At 43.5% G+C, this 23,710-nt stretch overlaps 1 protein-coding gene across 4 annotated transcripts in view; it reads right to left on the bottom strand.

The window, feature by feature from the left end:
• Window positions 1-548: 548 nt before the first annotated feature.
• Window positions 549-23,710, bottom strand: part of fign (fidgetin) — an 81,386-nt gene continuing 58,224 nt past the window's right edge. For all 4 annotated transcript variants that reach the window (XM_058081884.1, XM_058081887.1, XM_058081888.1 and 1 more), the window contains one exon: window positions 549-8,098. In XM_058081884.1, coding sequence (XP_057937867.1) covers window positions 5,886-8,098 — 2,213 coding nt within the window. In that variant the 3' untranslated portion in view covers window positions 549-5,885. The remainder of the gene's footprint in view (window positions 8,099-23,710) is intronic.

Raw genomic sequence — 23,710 nt, 5'->3', positions numbered from 1 at the left:
ACACTCAACGATGACATCATATTTGCAGAAAATTATGAATAAATGTTCATTTTAAAAAATGACATTGAATAATTCCTCCTGACAATTTCTCACAGCACATTTGTGTGCCGCGGCACAGTGGTTGACAATCACTGCTCTAGGGGGCATACTTTAGGGGGCGTACTGCTGGGGGCATACTGTAGGGGGCGTACGGCTGGGGCCATGATGGGGCGTACTCTGGGGGCATTCTGCTGGGTGTGTGTAGGGGCGTACTCTGGTCGCATTCTTTAGGAGGTGTACTCTAAGGGCACACGGTAAAGACCGTACTCTGGGGGCATACTGTAGGGGGCGTACTCTGGGGGCATTCTTTAGGAGGTGTACTCTAGGGGCACACGGTAAGGGCCGTATTCTGGGGGCATACTGTCGGGGGCGTACTCTGGGGGCATTCTTCATGAGGTGTACTCTAAGGGCACACGGTAAGGGCCGTACTCTGGGGGCATTCTTTAGGAGGTGTACTCTAGGGGCACACGGTACGGGCCGTACTCTGGGGGCATACTGTAGGGGGCGTTCTCTGGGGGCATTCTTTAGGAGGTGTACTCTCGGGGCACACGGTAAGGGCCGTACTCTGGGGGCATACTGTAGGGGGCGTACTCTGGGGGCATTCTTTAGGAGGTGTACTCTCGGGGCACACGGTAAGGGCCGTACTCTGGGGGCATACTGTAGGGGGCGTACTCTGGGGGCATTCTTTAGGATGTGTACTCTCGGGGCACACGGTAAGGGCCGTACTCTGGGGGCATACTGTAGGGGGCGTACTGCTGGGGGCGTGTAGGGGTGTACTCTGGGGGCATTCTTTAGAAGGTGTACTCTAGGGGCACATGGTAAGGGCCGTACTTTGGGGGCATACTGTAGGGGCCGTACTCTGGGGGTATACTTTAGAGGGGCGTACTGCTGGGGGCGTGTAGGGGCATACTCTGGGGGCATTCTTTAGGAGGTGTACTCTAGGGGCACACAGTAAGGGCCGTACACTGGGGGCGTACTCTTGGGGTGTACTTTAGGGGGCGTGTAGGGTTGTATTCTAAGGGGCATATTTTCGGGGGCGCACTGCAGACGTACTGACAACAAAAGCCTCGCCAAGTGGAGCATGCAGACCACAGAATACTTTGGTGCGGTTGGCACTTGTGCTTGTGTCATGTGACCAAAGGACATAAAGAAGATTTGATTGGCAGCTTTCCAAAGCGAAAGGGAACATGTTAGACTTGATGAAAAGCTGGTAAAAAAGCCTCGTAAAGAGTGACAGCACTTTGTCTTTTGCTCTTTGGTCTAGGCATCGTTCACGTCGGATCTCAAGCGAAGCGAACCGCAGCAGAGTCGGGACGATCAGAGGAAGCGCACTAACACAGCAGGTGCGCCGACGCATCCTAATCCTAATCCTAATCCTCTGCCAACAGCAATGAAAAAGGACTTCTTTCAGGGAGCGTTTGTGTGTTTTTCTTTTGTAGCTTGTTTGTCTGGCAGGTCAGAGAGCATCATACATTCAATGTGGCAAATTCACTTGTCAGACGCTCCCTTTCTTTCCTCCGTCTGTCTGCTATGTCGCCATTAATGACAACAAACAGATATAAATAAACCTCTAAAAATAAGACTTTGTCACATCTTGCCACGCGCCCCCGGAGTCAAAGGAGTGCCAGTCAAGTCGTGCATGTTTGCGTTATAGACTGAGACAATGTCACAGCACGTCTTCCATAAACCTTTTTTACCATCACAAAGACACGAGATGTAGAAACAGATGGTTGATGCCGTTGTGACAAGATACCAGGTGTATTCCATACAAGAGTACAGTAGATCCCCGCACGCTTGCTCATGTTGGGGTCAAAATCTTTGTTTGGCTCCGAAAATACCTTGTTTTTTTTCCCTGCAGTAAACACATCTCATTTCCTCGACATCAATAATACTTCATAAACACATAATAGATAATACAGGTCAAATATACAGCATACATGTACACATTTTTTTACATGTTTATGTCATTTTTTCCTCACATTGTGTGCTGGTCCTTGAATGTACCACAGTGGTGTCAGACATAAAGGTTGTTTCGGCTCCGTCTCGTGAGCATTTGACTTGGGCTGATTAATGAATTAATTAATCACACAATAAATGACAAAGAACTGGCCTCAATATATTGGCGTGTGGATGCGTGTTAGTTTTCCTCCAAACAGGCAATATGAGCGTTCACTCTGGGCATTGGAGTCGCCACATTGACACATGGTCCCCAATCTCTTTGGACCCGCGGACTAGCTCGTGTTCCCACAAATCTCCAAATATGAAATGAAAATGAAAACAGAAATAAATAAGATACACAATGGTGCTTTCAAGGACCGTCAAACAAACCGGAACAAACACCATAAACATGCCAAAACCTTGGAAATCAATATGTTGCCATGTGAATGCGTGTCTGTTTGCCTCCAAACAGGCAGAAAGAGGGTTCACTCTGGGCATTGCGTTCAGCTTCTTGCTCCATAGAACAACGGCATGACCAGAGTGAGCCCTTTTGGTAGTTTAACAGTCAGAAGAGTGTAATGTAGTAGAAATTATATTCGTAGTATTGTACCTTTCTGGAGCCTAATCCAAGCATTACAATACTCTTTTATTGCAAATGTTGATCAGAAATTGTCAGAGGAGGACATTTTTCCGGGTCTCGGGCGGGGATCTACTGTATTCCGTGGGAGTAAATTGGCTTCTCGGGAGTGAAATTGTAAAGCTAATACATTTTGCCCATACAAAGGAAATCAGAGTTTGTTCTTGCAAAACATTTGCCATCGCGGCGTATTTGTCTTTCAGAGATAACCAACAAAGTGAGGTAGAAAGCAACTTAGGAGATACAGTACATAATCCTTGGGTTTCATTAATGATAAAACAGCAGCAGGATGGAATGAAATGGCTCCGGGCGGTTTTGTTCTTTTTTTTTTTTTTTTCCCTTGCTCAACCCCGAGATGTTTGTCTGCACCTTTTTTCAAATTCCACTCAGCGCTCGTGGTGAGATGTACAGCTGAGCCTCCCAAACTAAAAGAGCAGAATGATTCTGTGTATGATTCTCAACGCTGATAGCGCCTTGGAAATAAGTGGAGAATTAGCTGGAGGCAACAATTCAACATAAATAAGCCGAGCTTTCTCTCTAAAGGCAAATCTCTCCAAGCCTCGTCCAAAGTTCCATTTGAAGGAGACAGCCAGCCGATTCGTATTCGTCTGGCAAAGAAATACATTCATTGTAGAAGCCATGGCACTTTCTGAGGTATTATAGCCGTACAGCGTACTGTATGCACGGTTTGCGCTTGCCTCTCTTGTGGTTTGGAATATCGGAAACACGCAGTTAAGCTTCAAATCTTTCTTCTTTTCCATGGACAAATCTAAAGAGGAAGTTCTTATCCTCTGCTTGGAAATGACACAAGAAAGCCGGAGCGTTGATAGGACAACTCTGATCATGTTCTAAAGCAGGGGTGGGGAAAACGTTTCACATTCGGCCCCCATGTATAGATCAAACGCAACGACGCGCTTGCTCACGGTGCGACGAAACGGAAACACAAAGCATTGCATACATCAACAACACAGCACGTGACTTATTTCCAACTGCCCGCAAGGCATGCTAGGTAGTCCAGCTGCGACAACTTTGTCACAAAAGTGTGACAAAGCGTACCGCAAGTTACCCAGCATGCCTTGCGGCACAACAGAAATATATGGTGTTGTTTTGGCATGGGTATTGCACTTAGATATCTTAGGTTACTTTGTGTGTGTTGACGTGTGGCGTCGTGAGCTTCTCAACTCTAGCGTGCACAAGAGCACTCCACGTCGGGTTGCCAGCTAATTTTCCATTTTACAGCTTAAAATAAGGAATTTAGAAATGCAAAAATGTGGAGAATGAAACCTGATGAGGTCACTGATGGGGCCCACCCCTGATCTAAAGGGTCCTGCCAACTTCTAGAATGGTGGAACTAGAATGTGGAACTTTCAAAGTCGACCAGTTTGTTCTGTGACTTAAATGTAGTTCATTTTTAATGTAACATTTGGTAATGGTCATGGTTTTATTTCATTTGAACATGCATCAGATTACAATTGAGTGCATCCCATAATCAGTTCCCAGTTCCACATGTCCAAAAGAAGTAGGGAGAAGCAAAGCTTATTAAATCCTACCCCTCCTCCATCTGGTACTTTTACAATCAGTAACTGTTACATTTGTTCACTTCCTGCTTTCCATAATACAGTTTATGTCCAGATGGACATAAACCATAAAGGTGGAGAAAAATCACACTGTTTGAAGGATTACTTTTCCGGAAAGTGTCATTTAATTCCCAATTTTATTGGTGGCAATTTGGGATGCTCCGATAAGGGTGCTATGCTGCCAATGGAAAGATGGGCCGATACCGATCACATACTGTAGATTATTCAATTTGTTTGTTCAGGTCCGCTGTTAGACAATTCCAAGGGCAAGGAGGTCATTCATAAAAAAAAAAAATAATAATATTTGGAAAATTTAGCTAAATGCATGTTTTGGACTAACACCAATACATGGGAAATTAAACTTGTCCAATAATGTATTTTTTAGCTAAAAAAAACAAACAAACCCAGAATGAAATGATTGAAATAAAAGATATCTTCACTTGTGCACGACTTTATTTACCAAGTACATCTCCACTCAAACAGTGTGGCCATGGTCTTTATGCTAGTTTGTGCTCATTGGTTATATTATAAAGGCATCAAGTCTGAATTCAACACTTGTAAAATAAAAATAAAAACAAATATTCTTGGAGCCCTTGGTGATCCCTGTGATAGTATCACCAGCGTAAGGACAAGACATCGTTAGTATCATGACAACACCACAGCTAAATTGTTCTGTCACTCTTGAAAAAAAACACCCACATCCTTGTGGGACAAAATGGAGCTCCCAACTAAAAAACCCGCAAAAAAAGAAAACCAGAAGCGTGGCTTGTACCAAGCGGTGACGAGCCCACTTGCCATATGGCTCGATACGGGTGTCGTCAACCCTACCTGACACCGCACACATGTAGCGTTTTGGTGATTGGCGGCATACGCCGATCACATGTGTCGTATTGGAAAGATCAGAGCATCCCCGGCCGGGAAGCCTTTGGCTACTTTCTTGTGTCATTTCCTCGTTCACCACATCCAAGACCGGAGGCATGGACCCGTCGGGGCTTCACGGTGATACTTTATCATCATCACTTTCCTGAGTTTTGCAAAGAAACAACATTGAATGGTATCATCTTACATGTCGGGCAAACACTGAAGTACAACTAACAAGGATTACATCGTCAAAGCGGTAAAAGAATACTCAGCGTTTTACGTGGTATCTACAGTGAAAGAGCCGAAAAAGAAATCACTTTGCGTTTTGTTTGCATCTTACGGGACAAAAGTGAATCAAGTATGCAAATGTTTTTTTTTTTTTGTTTTTTTTCCAATCAAATCATCTCCACATAGAAAATATGCCATAAAAATGAAGCTGAAATGAGAGCGAGCGGAAAAAGAAGGGTCCACAAAGAGCACGGAGAGAGACGGCGGCGTTCTAATCAAAGAGAAATTGTCTCATTTTAAAGCTTTTTTTGTCTTTGCTTTTTAACGCACTATTAGCACATGTCACCGATGAGGATTGGGAAGCAACAAAAAAAAAAAAAAAAAGTGAAAGAGCACCACCTCAGGCACTTGATAGCAACTAAATCTCCGAGTCAGCAGTATAGTATGGTCATATACAGTATACTGTATGTACCGTATGTACTGTATGTATGTACAAAAAAGAAGCCATCGCTTTACAAGTCTCTTACAGCTCCCGCCATGTAGCGACCGAGCCAATGAAGCGTTGGTCGTCTTGCGTCTAAAGCGCTCGGTCACGTGATCAGCTTTCATTGACTACAACCGAACATTTTATTCCATTCCGTGTACGTGTCCAGTTCTTTTTGTGATATGCTGGGCTGGAATTTACAAAAGACATTGTCAAAGTCTTGAAAAGAGACGGGTCTCATCTGCCTGGGGTGGATGCTGGACAGGTCAGCGGCAGGAACGCCGTGGAGGGCGCCCACCACAGCCTCTTGACACAGCTGAACCACGTCCAGTCCTGAAAAGCCCTCGGTCCTCTGAACCAGTAATGACATCTCTTTGTCACTGAGACAGTAGTTGTGTTGTGAGAGCACTTGGCTGATTATCTGGTGTCGTGCCGTCCCGTCGGGTAAGGGGATGAGCAACCGCTTGGTAAAGTACCTCCTCAGGGACTCCGGGATCTCTTCAGGCTTACTGGTGGAGCAGACCACAAGAACGTGGTCCTCAGCAGAGGACAAAATACTATCCAGCTGCATGAGGAGCTCAGCCTTCAGTGGACTCACCGGGCTGTCCTCGCTGAGCTGGGCCGACAGGAGAAGGTCCACCTCGCTGATGAACACCACCGCCGGTTGGCGACACCGGGCCACCAGGAACGAAGCCTGGATGATTTTGTCCCCCTCGACCAACCACTTGGTCACCAGAGCGGAACTGCTGAGTCGCAAGAAGGCGGCCCCCAGCTGGCTGGCCATGCAGCGAGCCAACAGCGTTCTACCCGTTCCCTGAGGCCCGAATAAAAGAAGGTTACGAGGTAATGCGTGAAGTCCGCTGAACATGTCCGGCCTCAAAATGGGCCATAGCACCTCCTCCTTAATGGCCGCTTTGGCCATATCCAGTCCGGCAATGTCACTCCAGTCCACTGGAGGGCACTGCTGAAGGATTTCTTCCGTCACCATGTCCACCAGGTTGGGGTCGCTGTTCTTCAGCTGCTCCTCAGCAGCGTGGATGGACGAGGTAGGGGTGGCGACATCGGGCCCGGTCAGGGAATGAGGCAGGTGCTGTCTGTGCTCTTCGCTTGGTTCGCTCAATATGGGGGACCCGAACTTGCCGTAGGTGTCGTCCACGGAGCTTTTGGTCGAGCCGAAGGACGGCGGAGTCAGAGCCCCGCTCGAGTGTATGCTAAATTTCCGTTGCTGATCAGAAGCTAGCGTCTGTTTGGTTGTCTTGAACGCTAAAGAGGAGGCCTCGGCGGCGTTTCTGTCAAAGCCGTTGCCCCTGCTCGAGTCTGAGACGCTGCTGTCCGGGAGTCTGTACATGGGACTATGAGACGAGCGCTGGTTGTAGTTGAATTCGCCGTAGCTGGAGTCCACTTCTCCGTGCCCGCTCATGTAGAAAGCTTTCCGTTTTAACGAGTTGGCTGTGCTGCCATTCAAAGGTGCCGGGGCAATTGGCGTATGATTGTGGGACTGGTAGGTGTAGCCAGGCAGCGTGGAGGGAGGGATGGGTGTGGGGGCTGCGATGCCGGACGGCAGATAAGCAGAAGGAGGCGGGGGTGCTCCCCCGGGGCTGTAACCGGGGCCGACAGCCGTCTGAGGGGGATACCCTGTTGGAGGATAATTGTAGCCGGGAAGGTTAGGAGACCCGCCGTTGTAGCTCGGTACTAAGGTGGGGGGCGGAGGCGGTGGCGGGGGCTGCAAGAGGCCGGCGCTGTGCAAAGGAGACGGGTGCGGGGAAGCAGTCTGGCCGCCGTAGCTGGAATGCAGGTAGGAGCTGTTGTAGTTGGCAGTGTATTCCTGAGAGGGAAGGCCCGAGTGGAGCGTCGTGGCCGTGTGGCTCCCGCAGTTACTGCTGGAATAGCTCGGCTCCGACAAGCTGCTCGGCACCCCCGGGGAGCTGCCGATGCTGGCTGACGCATCCGTAGGGGGCAGGGCAGCTGTCATTCCAGCTTTGCTCACAGATATAACATCTGGAGCACAGTTCATCGGGTAAATCCCCTCCTGCCAGGGCTCGTTCTCTGACTTCCGCCCGTTCAAGAGTCCGGCGCTTCCTTCCGAGTAGGAACAGAGGAGGGCTCTTTCATTTGGGCCTTCGAGGATCCCGGAATACTTCTCAGCGTACTTCTTAAGCAGATTGGAGGCAGTCAGCGCAGAGATATCATCGTTTGCCCACGCATACTGGTACGTTCGCTGTAAGTGCCCCCGGTAGGCCTCTACTTTGTGCGCCGGCGAGCGGGTGGTGGATGAGATGTCAAAGTGTTGCTCTGCCCATTGTGTGTGCTCTGGGGTCCACTGCATCTTTAGACCTGGGTGTTATACATAAGACATAACACATGTCAGAATTGCTGTTCCACTCTCTCGCTCTATTTCCTCACTGATCTCGTGTTCATCAACGTGTCTATGCTGCTGGATGCTTTTCTATATGCCAAGAGCTCATATTTATCATATTGGAATGCTCTCTAAGGTGCATATACACAGCATGAAATGTACACACACTTTACACACACACACATTGTTTTGTACAAAATGGAACATAATGAGAATATTAAACATTGTTGTCCAGCGAAAAGCATACATCATTAAATATGATGATTTTTACTTCAAAACAACAATAAAAATGTGTTCTTTTTCCTTGAAAAGGATGAGAATGCCAACAGTCCTAGACATATAGACACACATATAGACACATAGATACATAGATACATACCACCGTACACGTACAAGGTTATGTCTAACTATTAAGACATAACTATTATGGTTTTTATGGTTTATGTCCATCTGGACATAAACTGTATTATGGAAAGCAGGAAGTGAACAAATGTAACAGTTACTGATTAAGACCAACTATTAACCCACCCATCAGTGATTATTAGGATGTATTTATTAGCCTTTTTTTTTTGTTTACAGCGACTACAAAACCTCATCATTTCCACACATTTTAAATAACATACCTTTAAAATACAGGAAGTGTGCAAATGTACTGCAATTGATTCAAATTGTACCATGTCATGTGTTCCGATGTATCTTGTAGGCATGTTCAAAATACATTACAAACAAAAACACAATCATATTTTGGAGACACGCCCCTTTTTGCACTTTTGGGACAAACCTTTGCGCCGTTAAAATTCGATTTAATGTTGCTTTATTATCGCTCTTTCACGTTCTACATGTATTTTCCTACGGTGGGCGAGTGGTTAGCACACAGGCCTCAAAGCTAGGAGACCCGTGTGTTCCACCCTGTGTGGAGTTTGCATGTTCTTCCAGTGCATGCGTGGGTTTTCTCCGGGTACTCCGGTTTCCTCCCACATTCCAAAAACATGCTAGGTTAATTAGCAACTCCAAATTGTCCATAGGTATGAATGTGAGTGTGAATGGTTGTTTGTCTATATGTGCCCTGTGATTGGCTGGCCACCAGTCTAGAGTGTACCCCGCCTCTAAGCGGTAGAAAATTAATGAATAAAAAAACGGCACTGACTTTAATACAGTTGAATATACTGTATACATATTTCATATAATGTATTGCTTTCCAGATGCAAACACCTTTTGAAATGTTTGTCAAGCCCTTTGATGCAAATCGAAAATAGGAAAGCAAGTGAGTCACATGATTTTTCAGTCTTTCCACCTGCAAACGATTGGCTGGTGGAGATCACGTGGTTGAACTGCCCCGCCCCACTTCCAAATACTCTTCCTTGTCCCGTGAAGGCTGGAATGTGGCCGGTTTCCCATGCGGCGAACAAGCAAGAAAGCCGCGAGTAAGAAGATGCAGCGATGAGGATGTGAGACACAGCAACGCGCTGTAATCCACCCGACACACACCACAATGACATGGCGGGTCAGTCCATAATCCAACTCTCATCTGAGGCCTTCGCAGACACTTTCAAATCTGCTTGAAGGAGCGCAGCAAAGCAATCTTCCTTGGCAGCGCTCCATTGCTTTCATCACACAAACCCCTCAGCCCAGCAGGAATTACATCCACATCAAGTCTGCCCATTGCTTCCCATCCACGGCCGGGCGGGGAAAGAAAAAAAACACATGCTTGACTGCCGCCGTCTCTCCGCCTCTTCAGCCTTGAGATGTGAACGACAGCAACATGGCGTTCAACAGCGACGTCCGGACGCAAATAAATGTTTTCATACGCTTTTTTTCTTTTTCTTTGGGATTAACCAATCATGTGCGCCCTTAAACAATGTTCAATAGACTGCAACCCAACACTGACACATTGTGCTCTACTAACTGCATCTATGCACCAATATGTGAATCTATGCTTACTGTATCTATGCAGGAGTATGTGTCTAATATTGTATGCACGATTGTCTGTTATTTCCAAATGCAATAATCGCAGCAGGCATCGCCGCGCTAGACATCAGTATTGCACTATTTGTACTGTGTCCATTCATGTGATGTAAGAAGCAGCGGGTGTATTTATTGTCAGGAAAGAATAAGGAATGATTCCCTCCCCGTCATTGGCCCACCCACCACACCAGGAGCTAATTAGCAGGATTACGCTGCACTAATTGTGTTCATTTACAAGGTTTTAGTCAAAGAGATCCATGCTATATGGCTTACATGCTTGTCAAGCATCCAAGCTAATGATGAAGGAGGGGGGGGCGGGGGAGGTGCCCAAGGCAAGAAAGCCTGGCAGCAAGCAAAAGCCACAAATGCTCATGGAAAAATCATATGCACACAAATCACAAGGGTTTGGTTTGGGAAGATATATCCTATATATATCTTGTTATAAGACGGTACATTTTTTGTAAAAGATATACATTTTGCACAAGGCATTTATTTTTTTGTTAAAAAAAAACAAATAGATGACATTTTGCATATGAGCAACATTGTTGAAGTGACTGTTGTCATGGAGAGCAACTATAAGCTGATAAGAGCTTCTCCTTGTCTGAATAACCTAAAATCAGAACATTTCTGCCATCATCCACTTGCAGTGAAGTTGTTCTGTTCTCAGCTGACTCTTGACAGATAATTTATATGAATTGATATGCGCGCACACACACACACACACACACACACACACAAATGTTTGTGAAGGCATTTATCATCATTGTGAAGTGTCCCTACACCATACAATAGATGTAGATGCATGTGGAAATTAGCTAAAATGCTAAGTGCTGTTAGTATGTCAACATCAACAGTGCAGAGGATGTCTCATAGTGTCCCCACATCATCCCATGTCTGTTTGTAATTAGACATTCTGGAAAATTAGCTAAAATGCTAACATATTAACGGTTAATATGCTAACACTTAGCAAGATAGCACTCTATACAGAAAGTGCCCAGGCAGGTCTAGAGTGTCCCTACATCGTGGCATGCCTGTATTTGCATTTAGACATATGGAAATTAATTAAAATGCTAACATGCTAACAGTTAGCATGCTAGCACATAGCAAAATAACACGCTGTACAAAAAGTGACCGGGCAGTTCTATAGTGCCTGGAACTGTGCCACAGCTGTATATCCATGTGGAAATTAGCTAAAATGCTAACATATTAACGGTTAACATGCTAACACCTAGCAAGATAGCACTTCATACAGAAAGTGCCCAGGTAGGTCTCGAGTGTCCCTACATCGTGGCATGCCTGTATTTGCATTTAGACATATGGAAATTAATTAAAATGCTAACATGCTAACAGTTAGCATGCTAGCACATAGCAAAATAGCACGCTGTACAAAAAGTGACCGGGCAGTTCTATAGTGTCTAGAACTGTGCCACAGCTGTATATCCATGTGGAAATTAGCTAAAATGCTAAGTGTCAGCATGCTAACATCAAAAGTCCCAAGGCTGTGCTATATTGTCCCGATATCATGCCGTGTCTGTTTGCATTTAGACATGCGTAACTGAACTAAAATGGTACGATGCTAAGAGTTAGCATGCTAACACAGTACCAGTAGAAGGCACATCCTCACATGCTTTCCTGCAGCACGGGTGTGAGTAGAGAGCATCGGTGATGGATTTGGAGCAAAGGCTTCATTAACACTCCAGCCACATTTGGTCAATAGCAAAATTGCACGGGTGCTTATTGAGTGTGATTGGGTGTTATTGTTAATGGCCTGTGAACAATGTGCCACTTAAGGCAATCAAAGAGGCGCTCCTTGCAGAGTGTACTTCATGTCATCCACGTGGAGATTTGCACATCATCCAAGATGATTACCTGACGCCGCTAACACGCCATGTAGGAGACACGCGCCACACAAAGGAATTTGATTTGCGGAGGAGGAAGATCATATTTGATATTTGATATTGAATGAATACATTGACACTGAGGAATATATTTCATGTCAAGGTGCATGAGAGTGAAACGACTTCATTAAATACCATTCTCTTCATTATCAGCTCCACTTTTTTCCACAGACAATCTCATTCGTTTTAGAAGATAAAAGATCAATTGATACCCATAGCAAATGTTCTTCAAAGATTTTTATTGTTTGAAAATGATTCAGGTCCTGACAGTTTAGAGCAGGGGCGTCAAACTGGTTTTCACCTCACGACATATAATTTATTTCGTAAGAAAAGAAACAATACATCAATGAAGATCATATTTTTAATACATGTTGTATACATGTATTTTTTACATGTTTACTTTTAATGAAAAAAAAATACAAATACACTACAAGGTCTTCAGGTCCTGGGTTTTGGCAGTGAAAAAAAAAAGTACAAAAAAATTGAAAAAAGTGTAACGGTAATTACAAAAATATTTAGTGATGTTTCAATACTACCTTCTCGTCGTACAACGCCATTCAAAGCACTTCCAACTTATTCCCTCCAACCTGACGGTAGTCCCACCCCGAATGTTTGGAAAAGGCCTCCCAGTATGACCCCCAGTCCCTTCCCACCAGGGCAAGACCAAACCCCACTAAACCATCCATGAAGAAAAGAACATAAGAACATCATTCTGCTGCAACCTTGATTGGAAAAACTGTAAAAACAAATCTACCCAGCGAATTTTCAATCTTCTAGCAACAATAAACATGTACCTTACCCTTTAATATGATGTTTGGTTTTTGAATTTTTCTGTAAAATTTTAGTCATGGGCAACATTTTTAATGTCCTATTTAATGTATATTAATTTCATTTAGTTAAAAGCCAAATATCTAATTATTGGGGTCAATTTAAAGCAATTTTGATATTTCATTTTAAGTAAGGCAACATTTGCATAACAATTAACAATGCACATAATGGGATAGACCTATATTTCCACTGTATAACTATGCAGTGAGCGTGTAGTAACAGGTACATTCATGACAACATGATTCATGGTACATGAAGTATGTCAGAATGCCGATCATATGTCAATTATCCATTTACCATTTTAGATAAGACTCTGCATGGAAACATTATGAATCATTTTGCACAGATTTTTTATTTTTTTTGCAAAAGTAAAAAATGTTTGTGTCACTGGTCAAATAAAAATGGATAAAAAATATATTTAAATATAATATAAATATTATGCTGAAATGTTACCCCCATGACGTCTGTTTTAACACAATGGTGGAATCGGCCAATAAAAAGGTCATTTCCTGTTGAATGTGGAATCGGGCGGAAAGTGACTGTCATTGTTTGTGTGGGGAAGTATTGGTTGATAATAAACGGCGACCGGAAACACGGGCAAAAGTTGTCAAAAAGCTGACGACACTCAGCAGTTGGGGGAAGGAGGAGCTGTGGACGCCATGTGCGTTTGTTCTGCTCGTTTTAACCGACAACAGACATGAAGTGAACTCTTTGCCACATACTGTCTAATCGTATAAACAAAACAAGCGGGTCATAATAAAAGTGATTTAAAGAGATACGTGACTCCGCCTTCCTTAACTCGAGTGCGTGGCCGACGTGTACACGTTGCCACGTCCATGCATTACAGACATCCCATTAGAAACGTTATAGCCAAGCTCCATGCCTTTCTGAGGTAGCGGCCGCTGTTGTACTGCATCAATAAACGGAAGGATGTTTGCATTAATTAACAGACATTTCATTCAAGGGTTAAAAAAAAACATAAAGGAAAGAAATTCCACGTGATGACTTTGTGTCGGTCTTGCATGGGAACCTTTGTTCATCAACCACAGGTTCCTTTCATTCCATGCAACCTGTGGAATGGTGGCACATAGCCTGCGGCTGCGAGATCACCTTGCAGCCATCAGCATCAGCATTCACTTCAAGACGACGTTCCCAGGAAAAGAATGCATGAAAATGGAATGGTTCATATTTTTATGATGGTAACGTTTATGGGTAATAATTGTTATGGTTTATATTTAGTTTTTTTTTTTGCTTGTTAATGTTGGGTTAATGCTTTGAAAAAACAAATTGATTTCTTATTATCATTGCTGTTGTTCTGATTGTTAATTATTATTATTGTTATTGTCATTTTTGTTATTCATATTTATTTTTGGTATTTGTGTGTCTTCTCTTTTTCATTGTATTGTGTGGAATTGGACCTTTTGGGTATTGTGGAGCTGAACTATATTATTTCCTTTGTTCGTTTAATAAATCAATTGTTTTAGGATGGCCACAGTTTGACCCTGGCACGGACGCTTTTCATTTGTTGTTTGGCTTCTTATTGCGCTTATACGGCAGGTGGGAATGTTGGAATAGGACTTGTGTCCGTATACGTCATAAAGCATGTGGAGAAAAACACAATCAATCTGCAGGGTTTGTTGCCGTTGCTTTCATAGTGTAGCGCGCACGCGCGGGGGTTGCAAACGACACCTTGGACACGGCGATGGCATGGCGATACGCGACGCGGCGGCGGCGTTTAATTTCAGGTTCAGTGATCAGCATCCATGAAACACAAATGTTGACCTTTTTGGGAACTATTAATCTGCCAGCCAGGCCCGTTTTTTAAGCAAACAAGAGCAGGCCTCCACTCTGTCCATCCAATTTCCCAGTGTGTAAATTGGACCGCCGCTTGCACAATTCTCTATTCATTACAGTGCGGCTGAAAGGAAGCACCGAGGTGGCAGAGCCGTTTTCTTTTCCTTTTTCTCTCTCCCTCTGTCCCTCTATGTGTGTGTGTGTGTGGGAGAGTGCGGGCATAAAGAGCTGGACTTTCCTTCCTCTTTTTTGGCTTGGGGGGGAGGGGAGAGGAGGGGGTTGATGTGGGGGAGGGAAAGCTGTCATAATTGAAACGTGGCCTAATCAGAGACATTACCATTTTTACCAATTTGCGCCACCCAAGATGCTTATTAGGTAACTGTGTTTAATAAGCGCCTCTTTAGAAAACTAACTGTAATGAGCTCTTTCAAGTCAGACTGCACTGCAAGCCAGGCCAAGGCAGGGAATCACACACACACACACACACACACACACACACACACACACACACACACACACACACACACACACACACACACACACACACACACTTCACATTTAGCAGCACACAATGTCATTATTAAGCTGCACAAACTCTTTCCATCCAGCACACAATGGCCCCCACTGAGCCGTAGACATGCTGAAAAGTATTTCTAATTACTGATCATTACTCGACTTGGATATTTATCTGTGGATGTAAACATAATTATGAGAGCTTTTGCTTTTCTTGCGCACTCCTGACAGGCGTGCAAATATTGCCGACAGACAGTAATTACATGTAAAATAAAAAAAAAACCACAACAAATTCAAATGTACTGAAGATATTCTGAGAAAGTGCGGCGTATGAAAGGCTGTCATCAGTGTAATCCATGCCAAATATGGAGTGAAGGCGGTAATTCCATCTTTAGATAGCAGGGCAGCATTTAACCCCTCATTTGCAAAAAGACACGTCTTCCTCACTGGCAATATTTGCCATAAATTTCACAGTCTGACCAGCAGGCAGATTAATGAGCGCAGGCTATCAAGTGCATTGATCCTCAAGCACAGAGCAGCCGTAACCCGAGTAGCTGGGAACGTATCCCTTTTAAGAATCGCTCTCCAGCATAATCACCATCAAATGGCCCCGCAAGATCAATTCCTCAATGAGCAACGAGCTCCCCGAATGTTCTCAACTCCTGTTTCCGTGGCTCTGCACTGCTTAGATGTATTTATACATTTCTATAGAAGAGGAGATGACACGGTACCGCACTTCAGAGCAGCGTAAAGCCATAAAAGCGGCCACTGGATGGCAGAAGAAGATCTACAGTGTATATAAAAAAATGATACAATAAATAGTAATCTCAAGAGAAGTCTAGTTACATTTTCCAAACTCAATAAGCATTTCAATCCAACCAAAAAGGTTATGAAGAAAGTGTTTAAAATGTACATGAATTGTTAGTTTCTTCAGTATATACAGTACACACAGTACATAGAGTACACACATCCTGGTGGTGGTGATTATTTTAACAGCATGGCCATGTGACAGATGATCAGGTGTGGGTGACCATTATGTTCATCCCTGGCAGCCGTGTTCATGTGACCTTGCTAACGCCACTCACACGTCCTGCACTTCGCTAATTATCGTCTCTCAACCCACAGCCTACACCTAGCTTCAGCTTAGCAAACACACTCACGCCAAAGGAATCCACCAGGACCAGTACTAGAACCAGGACCAGTACTAGCATCAGTACCAGTACTAGCATCAGTATCAGTACTAGCATCAGTACCAGTGCTAGCACCGGTAGCAGTACTAGAACCAGGACCAGTACTAGCATCAGTACCAGTACTAGCATCAGTATCAGTACTAGCATCAGTATCAGTATGAGCATCAGCACCAGTCCTAGCATCAGTAACAGTACTAGCATCAGTACCAGTGCTAGCACCGGGAGCAGTACTAGAACCAGGACCAGTACTAGCATCAGTACCAGTACTAGCATCAGTATCAGTACTAGCATCAATACCAGTGCTAGCACCGGTAGCAGTACTAGAACCAGGACCAGTACTAGCATCAGTACCACTACTTGCATCAGTATCAGTACTAGCATCAGCACCAGTCCTAGCATCAATAACAGTACTAGCATCAGTACCAGTGCTAGCACCGGTAGCAGTACTAGAACCAGGACCAGTACTAGCATCAGTAACAGTACTAGCATCAGTACCAGTACTAGCACCGGTAGCAGTACTAGAACCAGGACCAGTACTAGCATCAGTACCAGTACTAGCATCAGTATCAGTACTAGCATCAGCACCAGTCCTAGCATCAGTAACAGTACTAGCATCAGCACCAGTGCTAGCACCTATAGCAGTACTAGCACCAGGACCAGTACTAACACCAGTAGCAGTGCTAGCACCAGGACCAGTACTAGAACCAGGACCAGTACTAGCATCAGTACCAGGACTAGCATCAGTACCAGGACTAGCATCAGTAGCAGTCCTAGCAACAGGACCAGTACTAGAACCAGAATCAGTCCTAGCACCAGGACCAGTACTAACACCAGTAGCAGTGCTAGCACCAGGACCAGTACTAGCATCAGCACCAGTCCTAGCATCAGTACCAGTACTAGCACCGGTAGCAGTACTAGCATCAGTAGCAGTCCTAGCACCAGGACCAGTACTAGAACCAGTAGCAGTCCTAGCACCAAGACCAGTACCAGAACCGGTAGCAGTCCTAGCACCAAGACCAGTAATAGAACCAGTAGCAGTCCTAGCACCATGACCAGTACTAGAACCAGTAGCAGTACTAGCATCCAGGCTATGGAGCAGAGGAAGCCACCTGCTGTGGCCCAGCAAGGTGCACTGTATTCAGGCACATGCTCGGAGCAGCTGGTGTGATGCCACGGAGGTCTCTGCCACGTGGAAAATTGCAAAAGATGGCGGATAAGGTTTTCTCTGTTCTCTGTTGACTTATCGGTATGGCATCAGAACCATCGGTCGGATAATTTTGGTTCACCCGTACTTTTCTTTTCCTTCATGAACTGAAACAGAAGCGATACTTATGAATATGAATATGCAAATTGATTATAAAATACCACCTTGGTGTTTTGCTAGCTGTGTCCCACTTTCAGGAGAATGACCCTTTTGTCTTCCGCTTCTATTTTTTCTTCCTTTGTTGATACGACTCTTCTCCTCCGAGATGCACGACACTAGACCTTCTTAAAAGTACATCATAAACGATCTTATGATTTTGAATTCGAGGTGCTAAAAAATGCGTCAAGTGGAGTTCTCGGCGGGATGCTTTCACGCACCCTTGAGGTTTGTTGGGCGCAGGTAATAGTTAGCTGCGGTGGCTCGAGGGGAACGCGTATTTCTCCATTTTCTCCTTTAATACAGTAAATCAGGAGGTTGAGAGAGTCGGTGAGCTGTCATTTCTCAGTTTCAGTGATGCTCATTAAAGCATGACTCTGCAGGCCAAGAGGCCCCTGAGGCTACGTCTCCCATTACAACACTCCGTGTGGCTAAATCCACACAAAATGCTCATACGTCTTGACGGAATACAAGTAGAAGACCAATGCGAGAGGCAGGACTCTGTGTCTGTTGTGTCTGATGGGGATGTGAGCTACAAAGTCAAGTAGTGAGGCTTTAAAGGTAGAAAAAAGGCATTTTTGCAGACCTTTGTGCTTAATCCGTCTCTCCAGGGGTGACTTCCACCCTCCAGAAGAAAAGAGGCACATGGTGACCTTGCTACACCAGGCCTCATTGACCAGTTGCGACTCGCAAACATCGTCATTCCCACACATGTGCATATTTTCAGGATTTTGTGCCTAATGGGGTACACATCCAAAAAGCTCCAAAAAGCTTTTATGGGGTTCTATCCATGCAGTGAGCATGTACAGTAAACCTCGGATATATCGGACTTGGATATATCGGGAATTCGCTCACAACGGACAGATAAAAAAGAACCAATTTTTCTGTAATGCATTTCCAATAAAAATTCATTGCATATATCAGATTTTTTATAACGGATTTCGCCTATTTCGGACAAAATCTCCAGTCCCGTTCCAATGCATTTCCATTAAATTTCCCTCGCATATATCGGATGGCCGCATTGTGGCGCTCCGATTCGCCGAATCGTGACAGGCCGCTATACGACGTCATTTGCAGCATTTGCAGCGTTGCCTGCGCGTCCAGGCACATTGGGAACATAGTCAAGGAAGTGCCTTTTTATAACGAATAAAATCCGATTTACGCATATACCGGATATAAATCTGATATATGCGTAAAACGGACATTTTCCGGTATACGCATATAACGGATTTCGCTTATATCGGACAAAACCAGTGGGAACAATTGAATCCGATATATCCGAGGTTTACTGTAGTACCAAGTACATTCATGATAACATGTAATACTTCCTTCCTGGGTCATTAATTTCAATTAGCGACATAGAAAGGAGCGCTACACCTCGCGTCAAAAACAAAAAGGCAGCAGCAGTAGTGGCAGCAGCTCCAATATGTAGCGTTGCCTTTGGCCAGTGGCCTGAGGCATGGAGAACGAGGCGGCTCAGGCTCTGCTCACACTGCAGGGTATGATGACCAATGGGGATTGGTTTGTTCCAATCTGATTTTCTTATGAGGTGCTTCACATTACCAAAAGAAAAAAAATGTGACCACTTAATGTGAATGCAAAGTGTCCGAGTGTGTTACCCTCCTTAACGCCTGTGTGGCAATTAAAAAAAAAAAAAGTAGCAGAAGCAGTAGAAGTACAACACCTCATTTTGCAGCATCCATAACATGTACTTTGATTGGCGTATTGTACTTAGAAAACAGCGTATTCCACACCCAGTGTTAATAACAGCCAATCAAGGATGGCGTTGTCACAATGTCAACGTCAACGTATTTTCATAAACCACAACATCCAATCCGGGCGGCACGGCGGTCTAGTGGTTAGCGTGCAGACCTCACAGCTAGGAGACCAGGGTTCCATTCCACCCTCGGGCATCTCTGTGTGGAGTTTGCATGTTCTCCCCGTGCATGCGTGGGTTTTCTTCCACATTCCAAAAACATGCTAGGTTAATTGGCCACTCCAAATTGTCCTGTGATTGGCTGGCGACCAGTGCAGGGTGTACCCCACCTCTCGCCCGAAGACAGCTGGGATAGGCTCCAGCACCCCCCCCCCCCCCCGGTAGAAAATGAATGAATGAACATCCAATCCCGACAACGTATTTATACGGCTTTAACGGTTCTTTGCCCAGAAGGCAAAAAGAGGCGATGACCCACCCCCACACTTATGTATTTCACTACAGAGCAATTTGAAGCAATAAAAACGACCACAAGGTGGCAGAATTGCATTTTATAAGAAGGCAGTGATCTTGTGGACGGAAGAATCCCACACAACAGGAAGTGAGTGAGCATAGAGGAGTGTAGCGTGCAGGTTTTTTTTTTTATCCACGCTTTATCCAAGTCTTGCAGAGTAAACCAGGCCTTTCCATGCCGTATACAATATATATATATATATATATATATATATATATATATACTGTATGTGACCTGACTGTTCAGACTGCAGTACATCGGATACGTGTCAGATTTATGTCTCTATTAGAGAAGCACAGTAACTCTGTAAGCCACAAGCTGGAACGAATATAGATTAGAAATGGAGAAAGAAAAGACCTGCAATTAAATGTGATTAATTCTGTGTTAACTATGGACAATTAATCGTCTCAAATATTTTAATCCATTGATGTGTTTTATATATATAATATATATATATTTATAAATAAAGGCACTATTTGTGCTCTACACCTGATATAACGTGAATGATTACTACTGTGTTGGATGAATAATGTTTTTTGTTTTGTTTTTCACAAGTATGGCGCCTTCCTCCCTAAGGAAGGAAGTTCCCAAAATACTACAAGTATGACATGTTATGCTAAATGTACCTGTTACTACACACTCACAGGAGGGATAGAAAACCATAAACCGAGTTGGAGCTTTTTGGAGCTAATTTAATAGGTGTGTTCTATTAAGTGCATTAATTAGCTGGCTCTTTTTATCTGTTTTTATATTTTTTTATTAAGGCACAGAAAGAGAGAGACATGCACAAAAAAAAAGTCCAAGTGAAATGTAAACAGTGAGGAAAACACTTGACTGTATTTCGGGGGCTTCTGTTCCTTTTAGTAGGTGCTGACGTTGACTGTAATGAAGGTGTTTAATGGCGGCACGCGGCGGTACAAAGCAACAATGAACATGTTATCTTGTTCACTGATCCCATCCCAACCATTCCTTTTTATAGCCACGTTAACCTGGTTAGGATACTGTAAAAGAAGCTCATCCTTCACGCTGTGATCTCAGGACGTACGTCTGGCTGATAAAAAATGTTTTCACAGCCTCTCCCATTACCTCAACCTTCATGTTTCCAAGGCCGGCTTTATAGCATCCAAGGACTGTAGCGTGTACCGCACACACCGGGGAGTGCATCCATCCATACATGGAGCCACAAAAGGATTATCTCCGCAATGCTAAACCACATAACTGATCTGCACTGGAAAATCAGCAAAACGTTGCAACGGCCAGCGGAAGCCTTCTCAAACATTTCTCGTCTCAAAGACTGAAAGGAGGTCACTCGTCCAACAAAAGGTGAAATGAGACAAGTGAAGCAATCTTGAGTCAATATGACACTGAAATCTCTGGGCTATATTGTAATCAAGTCAAGTCGGGAAAAGCAGAAAGCTCGGACACGGAAAAGGCAGCGGACGGAATTCACTGATGACAAGTTCAGCTTGGGATGAGGATGCCGTGAAGCCTTTTATGCAGATGTTATGATGCAATGTTGTTATGCAAATGAGAACGCTTGACAAGCGGGTGGGGTGGGCAGGTGTGTTTTGTTGCCATTTATGTTGCTGCCTTGCTCATTATTCATATTCATATTCATACAGGGGGGGATTTGGCATCTTTTTCCTAACCTCTACTACGTTACCTTCCATTGAGGTCTCACTCTGTTTGCCGTTGTTCTGTGAGGCATGCTTTTCTACCGAGAGAAACAGACACGCATGCACACGGCGATATATGGAGGCCGGCAAAATGGTGCGCTTCATTTTCATGTATTGTGTGATTCATTTATTTATTTATCATCGCATGAGAAATCTTGTCTTGTTTTCATCTCATTTCATCGCATTAAAAGCCCCAAGTGATCATAAATGCAACACTTATGGGAATCTGATAATATTCATTTTAATATTACCTACAACACTGTGTTATAGGAAAATAATTCTTTGTTATGTGAATGTGATACTAGTAATAATAAATACAACACTGTTAATAGTTGTTAATAGTCATTCTTTGTTATCAGGTCAGTAATAAGACTGTGATATTAGTAATACTTTATGATATCAGTAATAAGAATGTGATATTAGTCATTCTTTGTTGTCATGTCAGTAATATGAATGTGATATTAGTAATACTTAATGATATCAATAATAAGAATGTGTTCTTATTATGATACATTCTTGTTTCTTGTCATTCTTCATTCTTGTCATTAGTCATTCTTTGTTATGATATCAATAATAGGAATGCCATACTCATCATTCTTTATGATATCAGTAATAGGAATGTGATATTAGTAATACTTTATGATATCAGTAATAGGAATGTGATTAGTCATTCTTTATGATATCAGTAATAGGAATGTGATACTAGTCATTCTTTTTTGTGATATCAGTAATAGGAATGTGATACTAGTCATTCTTTGTTATGATATCAGCAATAGGAATGCCATACTCATCATTCTTTATGATATCAGTAATAGGAATGTGATATTAGTAATACTTTATGATATCAGTAATAGGAATGTGATTAGTCATTCTTTATGATATCAGTAATAGGAATGTGATTAGTCATTCTTTATGATATCAGTAATAGGAATGTGATACTAGTCATTCTTTTTTGTGATATCAGTAATAGGAATGTGATACTAGTCATTCTTTGTTATGATATCAGTAATAGGAATGTGATACTAGTCATTCTTTGTTATGATATCAGTAATAGGAATGTTATACTAGTCATTCTTTTTTGTGATATCAGTAATAGGAAGGTGATATTAGCAAAAAGAAATAGAACAAAGTCAAAGCAATCCTCCAACAGGTGATATTATGCTGGAACCTCGGTACAGTTCCTTGAATGGCGGGTAGGAAGGCTTTGAAGGAGATGTCAAAGTATCAATTAGAAAGCTGTGAGCTGAGGACGAGGACGGGAGCCTTCAAAGGGGGAAGTGAAAGGGAAACAAAAAAGAAGGGAAATGAGGGCTGAGTATTTCTTGAAAGGTACAATAGAAGGAAGTGTTAACTTTAGTCAAATGATAGAAAGACATCCGCTTCAACACGTCCAATGGCGTCTTTTAGCAATGCTTTCATATCAGCACCAGCTGGGGCTAGACCTCCACCAAGGCCAAACTATTCCCATTACGGGGATGATTATGATGTCATTGTGTATCAATGGAACAACAATCTTCTGGTTGTGTTGTGTTAGGAATGAGAAGATGCGGCGTGATAAGATGACATCTTCCCTGATGCTAAATAATTTTGGCATGCAAACACAAGGAAGTAAAACTCACTTGTTCAAAAGGTCACTTTGATATTGATGCAAAATAAGCAAACACAAAATCCCAGTGTCACATGACTGCAGCTCTTACTTCACTTCTAACCCTGTCTGCTTTAATTGCAAAGGAACAGAGACTGCAGAGGTTGTCAAGGTTAAAAATACCAATAATCATACAATATTTCCTTCTAATTTGCATATTAACTTGTATTGATCTTCTTTGCTGGAATTAAGCGCTGATCCGTGTTGGGATATGAACTCCTTGGGAATCTTTTTAAGAAAATAATTGCCCGTCCTGGGACGTTTATGACCAACGACTGGCCTGGGAAATGAAAGATGAAAAACACATTGTGCGGTGAGAAAATGTTGAAACATTGAATCTTACAAGATTATCATAAATGATGATACATTTTCATAGTTTCAGCACACTTAGAGGTAAGAATAACTGGAAGAAATGAAATATCATAACATGACTACTACCAGGAGAATCAGAGGATAAAGGGGAAGGAGCCACCTGCTGTGGCCCAGCAAGGTG

This window comes from Doryrhamphus excisus, chromosome 9 (assembly GCF_030265055.1).
Source record: "Doryrhamphus excisus isolate RoL2022-K1 chromosome 9, RoL_Dexc_1.0, whole genome shotgun sequence".
In the NCBI taxonomy this organism is placed as follows: domain Eukaryota; kingdom Metazoa; phylum Chordata; class Actinopteri; order Syngnathiformes; family Syngnathidae; genus Doryrhamphus; species Doryrhamphus excisus.
The sequence above is the reverse complement of the archived record's forward strand: the minus strand, read 5'-3'. Positions and strand labels throughout refer to the sequence as shown.